At 48.9% G+C, this 6,717-nt stretch overlaps 1 protein-coding gene across 1 annotated transcript; it reads left to right on the top strand.

Moving 5' to 3' along the window:
• Positions 1-2,452: 2,452 nt before the first annotated feature.
• Positions 2,453-5,840, top strand: THRSP (thyroid hormone responsive). The gene is made up of 2 exons (XM_079787609.1): positions 2,453-2,977; positions 5,534-5,840. The coding sequence occupies exon 1, from the start codon at positions 2,512-2,514 to the stop codon at positions 2,956-2,958; it is 447 nt and encodes a 148-aa protein (XP_079643735.1). The 5' UTR covers positions 2,453-2,511; the 3' UTR covers positions 2,959-2,977; positions 5,534-5,840.
• Positions 5,841-6,717: the final 877 nt, after the last annotated feature.

Raw genomic sequence — 6,717 nt, forward strand, 5'->3', positions numbered from 1 at the left:
TATTTATCTGCGATATACCAGGTATTTCACAAACATCATCTCCAAACCTCGTAACGATCCATGGGTAGGAATTATTACTCATCCCAACTCCTCCTTGCCTTAAACTAATAGTGTGTGTTCTGAGGCCTCAATTTCCTCCTCTGTAAATGGAGAACACCATTTACATATGATTATTGGAAGGATTGAGTTCTGTTCCAAGTACTTTGCTTAGAATAGTGATCAATGTTTGCTCTGACTGTTATTGGGACATAGGAGGAAGCTGAGGTTCAGAGAGGAGCACGACTAGCCCAGGGCCACACAGCCAGAGGGAGGAAGAGCTGGCCGGACTCTGTCCCACTCCATAACCTGCAGTACAGAAAGGGTTAAAGCGGAAGCTCTGCGCTTCACAGCAGGTGCCTGAACTTGGCTGCCCTCTCTGTTCTGAAGAGGCAAGGCCAACTGTCCAATGCAGGATGAACCCAGGTCACCTGCAGCTGTGTACACAGCCAGCCCACAAAGGGCGCTTGGCGAGAGGGGCAACTGCTCTCTTCTGAGGCCCAGAGAGCTGGGCTGAGCCCCCTTCTCTCGCCTCTGAGACCTTGGGCCACTACCTCCCCTTTTCTGAGTCTCCGTTTCCTTATCTGAAAGGAATACACTTCTGTGTTTTCTGCCTCGTGTTGTGGGCATTGAGTGAGTTAGAGGCTGGGCATTGTGTGAAACAGAGTTAAGACCAGTGATTTGGGGGTGGGGTGAATATTATAACTTAAGGGGGAAGGACTAAAGGGAGGTAGAATTCAGTTCAACATAAAGATGAACTTTCTCGGCGCTCAGGCCACAGGAGTGGAAGGAAGTAGGCGAGTGGGTAACTGTCAGTCCTAGGGATGCAGAGGGGCTCCTGCCATGGGGTGAGAGTAAGAGTCTCTTAGGTGAACCCTGGCTGGTTTGGCTCAGTGGATAGAGCGTCGGCCTGTGGACTAGTCAAGGGCACATGCTGGGTTGTGGGCTTGGTCCCCAGTGTGGGGCATGCAGGAGGCAGCCGATCAACGATTCTCTCTCATCATTGATGTTTCTATCTCTCTCTCCCTCTCCTTTCCCTTCTGAAATAAATTAATATATATATATATATATATATATATATATATATATATATTTTTTTTTTTTTTTTTTTAAAGAATCACTTAGGTGAGACACATTCCCTTCCCTGGGCTCTCCTCTTCTCTCCTCTCTTGCTGGGCAGAAAGTACCCAGAGATCTTTCCACCTGAGGCGGTGTTGTGAGCAGGTGGCCGAAGCAGAATTCTGACTCTGACACAAGCTTGCAGTGCAACTTTGAGCCTCCCTCTGGGCCTCGTTTTCCTAATTCTCTCCTACATAAGTATAACAAACGCAGTTTGGTAATTGTGATAATGTGGCTGTGAAAAGAATTATTAACTTCCAAGACTTTGGCCAAAGGACTAGGCCAGTGGTAAAGAGGAAGCACTGTAACGCGTGGGATTACAGGTTAGAGTTGGGAGGGGCCTGAGCATGAACCTAGAATCTGCCCAGATAATACATTTGGGACTGTGCTTTGTGGCTTACAAAGCATTTTCTTTAGCTTTGTTTTATTCGATCCTCACAACAATACCCCGAATTTACAGATAAAGATACAGACCCAGTGACCTTGTGCAACTCTTTCAACCTCACCTGGTCTAGAACACTGACGGGAGGTGGGAGAGAGGTGGTCCTGGGCTGGAATCCCAGCTCCAACAGGACCATGGGCGGGTTCCTTTAGCAATCTACACCTCAGCGTTCTTATTGTTAAACAGGAAGATTCAATATTCATCATAGGGTTGTGGTGAAGATTAAGTGAGATAACTTGTGAAAGGGTTTAGTGCAGAAATGGATGCAGAGTAGGTGCAGAATAAGTGTGTTGAAAAACGAAAAACCAAAACACGCTAGGAAACTGCAGGACTGGGCTTCTGGTTCCTATTTCAGTGCTCTTTGCCCCTCCCCTCCCCCTCCCCCTCCCCCTCCCCCTCCCCCTCCCTCTTCCTCCAAGCGCTTTCTTTCATGACCCCCCTCGTTCATGTCACAGCCTAGGCACCCCAGGTTGAAGAAGGGAGCTGCGCCTTAGGAGGCTGCTCTAAGTAGGCAGCAAGAAGCAGCTTGGTCTCGGGTGACCCGAAGGAATTAGTGACTGCCCTGAGGTCAATGCACTAGTTGCCAAAGAGCAAAGCTTCCCTGTAACTGGCCCCATGAGCTGACGGAGGAGGAGCCAGGCGCTTGCCCAGGCGGTCAGGAGTGCTGAAATGACATGCAGAAGGCTGGCAGGTCAGCCCCTGGGCAGATAGATCGCCTAATACAGGCACTGGGGCCCAAGCACTGGGACTGGCCTAAAACAGAGCTGTGTTTTTGACCCACCAGGTGGGTCTTGGCATCCTGTCAAACTGTCATCACTCCCAGACGTTAAAAATAACAGCGTAGAAAAAAAAAATAACAGCGTAGAAACAGTGCTGGGCAGTCTGCCGGACTCAGGGTGCCAGAGGAAGCGACCATGCAGGTGCTCACCACCCGCTACCCCAAGAACTGCCTGCTGACCGTCATGGACAGGTACTCGGCCGTGGTGCAGAACATGGAGCAGGTGGTGATGTTCCCCAGCCTTCTGCGGGACATGCAGCCAAGTGCACACGGGTGTGAGGCCCAGGCTGGAGCCCCCAGTCTCTACAACTACTTCACCATGCTCAAGGCCATCCGCGTGGATGTGGAACATGGGCTGCTGCCCCGGAAGGAGGGGCAGGTCAAGATGGCAGGTGGTGGAGCCAATGAGGCTGAGAATGAAGCTGCAGAGACGGAAGAGGACGAGGAGGTCTTGGGGCAGCTGGACCTAGAAGCCCAGTTCCACCTGCACTTCTCCAGCCTTCACCACATCCTCACCCACCTTACCTTGAAAGCCGAGGAGGTGACGAGGACATACCAGGAGATAACGGGACAGGCCATTTAAGCCTCGGACTCTAGGGAAGGTAATGGTAGCCATGCTAGCGGGTGTCAGGGTCCATGGAGGGACATTCCAGGGGAGCATGGGGAGCAGTGGTGCAACCCAGTGGGAGGGTGTCTCAGACAGAGCTACCTTCACTCACTTCGTGGTTCTGGGAACATCACCTTGGAAGGCCCAAGGCCAGGCCTGCCTTACTCTCCTTCTGACCCAGAATTGCTGAGTAATGGAGTGACTGTTATGGAGACAGAGGGAAAAGTGACCTGTGAGTGCATACCTGATGTATGCACATGTGTTTATGCATGTGCACATTTGTTAATAAGCATGGGTATTTTACTCAGGTAAATTGTGAATTCCATGTGTGAATTCTATGTACCCAATGTTTTTTAAAGTCACAGAACGTGAAAAGTTATGTCACCTAGGGGTGATAGGTGAGGCTGCTCACAATATTCCTGCACCTGACGGGTGCAGCCAGCCAAAGCTAAAGGACGGCTACCTGTGCAGGCATGCCTGTTGGGAAGCTCTGTTGTGAGGACATATAAATGTGTTGGAGTCCGAGCCCATATGTCTATGCACAGAAGGGTTGGGGTTGTGAGGTGTGGGTGAGCAGCCAGCTAGATAAGCAGGTGATGGCACTCGGTGACAGGAAGTGGACTTGGGACAGTTATGGGTGGGTCACTCCTGGGTAGATGGGGAGAAACTTGGCCACACCACCTGCCAGCCCTGCTCCCACAAACTGGCTTCATTGGTGATAAACCTTGTTCATGTCCATGGGAATCTCAAAACCACAGATGGAGGTAGGTGGGGCAGGATTTTTATCCCCATTTTACTGGCAAGGAAATGAAAGCCAGAGGTGAAGTGACTCACTAAAAGTCACCTAGTAAGAGGACAAAAGCAAGACTGGCCGCCCCAAATTTGAGCTGGGTGTTCTTTTTATCACACCGGATCTTGGCCATATATGCTATCTTCATAATCTGCCTGCAGGCCACCTGTAATGATGGGGATTAAACAGGGACCCGAACAGAGTCTATGGTGAGCTCTGCTCAGGTATTTCCTCAGCCATTCTTCCTTCCACTACCTCAACCCCAAATCCAAACTTTAGCCTAGCTTCTCTCTCCCCTCAAGGCTCCCTAGGTCGCCTTTCAGAGGTTCTTGAATATAACTGAATTGGGTCAACAGCTCGGAGTCAAGTTCTGGTTCCACCACTAATGAGCTGTGAGGCCTCACTTTTCTGGGCTTCAGTTTCTTCAGTGAATAATAACAGTGGTAGTAAAAACAACAACAGGTATTTGAATAGTTTTATAGGTTTAAATCACTTGTATATTATCTAATAGAATTAGCATCCCCTTTTACAGATGAAAAAGCTAGAGGCCTGAGAAGTAAAATGAGTCCAAGATTATTCAGGAAATGTCAGAGCTGAGATGCAAATGAGCCCTGGCCTAACTGGCGTCTAAGTCCTTTCCTCTGTGCTAGTGAATTTCCTTAGCGCGTAGAATTCTGCAGCCTGGGCTGGAGGTGGGAACTGGGGGAAGGGAGAGAGGGGGGAACTGCGTGGGTAGAACACCCACTCTTTGATCAACCCCAAACTACTTCACAGACAAGAGAAGCAGTTCTACACAACACTACTGATTTTCGTGGCATAGCAGAAGTTAAAAAACCTGGGCTCTGCTCCTGGCTCTGTATGACCCCGGATAACTTACCTTTCTTCTCTCTCTCTCTCTTTCAATATATTTTATTGATTTTTTTACAGAGAGGAAGGGAGAGGGAGAGAGAGTTAGAATGATGAGAGAGAAACATCAATCAGCTGCCTCCTGCACACCCCCTACTGGGGTTGTGCCCACAACCAAGGTACATGCCCTTGACCAGAATTGAACCTGGGACCCTTGAGTCTGCAGGCTGACGCTCTATCCACTGAGCCAAACCAGTTAGGTCTCTCTCTCTCTTTTTAAAACATATTTTTGTTGTTGTTGATTTCAGAGAGGAAGGGAGAGGGAGAGAGATAGAAACATCAATGATGAGAGAGAATCATTGATCAGCTACTTCTTGCATGCCCCACACTGGGGATTGAGCCTGAAACCTTGGCATGTGCCCTGACTGGAATTGAACTGTGACCTCCGGGTTCATAGGTCGATGCTCAACCACACCGGCCAGACTTTTTTTATTCCTCATCCGAAGATATATTTTTATTGATTTTTAGAAAGAGAGGAATAGAGAGAGAAACATCGATGTGACAGAAACATGAATTGGTTGCCTCCTGTACATGCTCTGACAGGGACCTGAACTGCAACCCAGGTATGTGCTCTGACTGGGAATCGAACCTGTTACATTCCAGGACAACGCTCCAACCGAGCCACACCAGCCAGGGCTAACTTACTTTTCTGCATTGCAGTTTCCCTTTGGTAAATGAAGTTATTGCAGCTCTGATAACATGATTCTTCTTACAGTGCTATGATACTGCCAGGCTTCTCCTACAGCAACATCATTGAGCTTTTTCATTATTTTTCCTGTTCAGGAGGAACATGACAGTACCTCAGTGATGTTGTTTTACACTCACTTGGTTTTTTAATATTTCTGCATTCCACAGATCCCTTTACACGAGAGAAGGCAGACTCTGTGATGAGGACTCGGAGCAGTTCGCTAGCCCTGGCGATGAGACCAGAAAGGCTAGACCTGCACTGGAAGTGAGGCGACGTGGTTTTCTGGGATGCTTCACTACCTCCCTTTGGGCACCAATTCGTGACTCGTCGCTGGGTCACCTTTAGGATGCTTGTTGCTCTTTACAACTCTCCCTCTCTCCTCTTACCAGCCTGGGATAGTGGTCCGTGGATCATGAGGGGCTAGATGATATCTAGACAGTGTGGCATGGTAGGAACATAGATAGGTTTTAGCATTTGACCAATTCTTAGCAATTCACTGTGTGATCTTTGGCAAGTTATTTAATCCATTGGAACCTAAATTTCACCATCTATAAAATGGGGATAGTATTGCCAACCTCCAAGGTTGGTCTAGAAATTAAACAAAATAGAATCAAATGCACCTGGCATATAAGTACTGTTATTTATACGCTCATTCCCCCACCCCCACCCACCTGTATTTCTGTATTTGCTCTAGCCTTTGTTTTTTACACTCCAGAACCAAGAGGTAGCAGAGTCCCTTGGATTGAGTGGTTCACTCTTATTCCTGCCAAGCACAGGTGAACTATAAGCCTATTTTGTACAGAAACCATCTATATATATAAAAGCCTCAGCGACTGTTATGACTGGTTGCTATGATGCACACTGACTGGTCAGTGTGCTCCCACAGCGGGAGCGTTGCTCAGCCAGAAGCCGGGCTCATGGCTGGTGAGTGCAGCTGTGGTGGTGGGAGCCTCTCCCGCCTCTGCGACAGCACTACCGAGCAGTGGCGGCAGGTGCAGCGGGGCTGGGATGAGCGGGAACAGCGCAGCACCTGACTCCAGCTCGGGCTCCTCCCTGGCCACCTGCTGCTTCGCACACTGCTACATCCCTCAGGGATGTTGGACCTAAACCGGCAGTCCAACATCCCCCGAGGGGTCCCGGATTGTGAGAGGGTGCAGGCCAAGCTGAGGGACCCCACCGGTGCTCAAATTTTGTGCACCAGGCCTGTAGTTAAAAAATAATACCTTGTATTTGTACATTATTAACTCTAAAGTACTTCCTTAGTCATGATTTTATATTCAACAAGTGGCACTTGAAAACAGAGATGGAACTCATCTGATTTTGCCCAGAAACCACGCTTATAATCACATGC

The sequence above is a fragment of the Cnephaeus nilssonii genome (genome assembly GCF_951640355.1).
Source record: "Cnephaeus nilssonii genome assembly, chromosome: 13".
NCBI lineage: Eukaryota > Metazoa > Chordata > Mammalia > Chiroptera > Vespertilionidae > Cnephaeus > Cnephaeus nilssonii.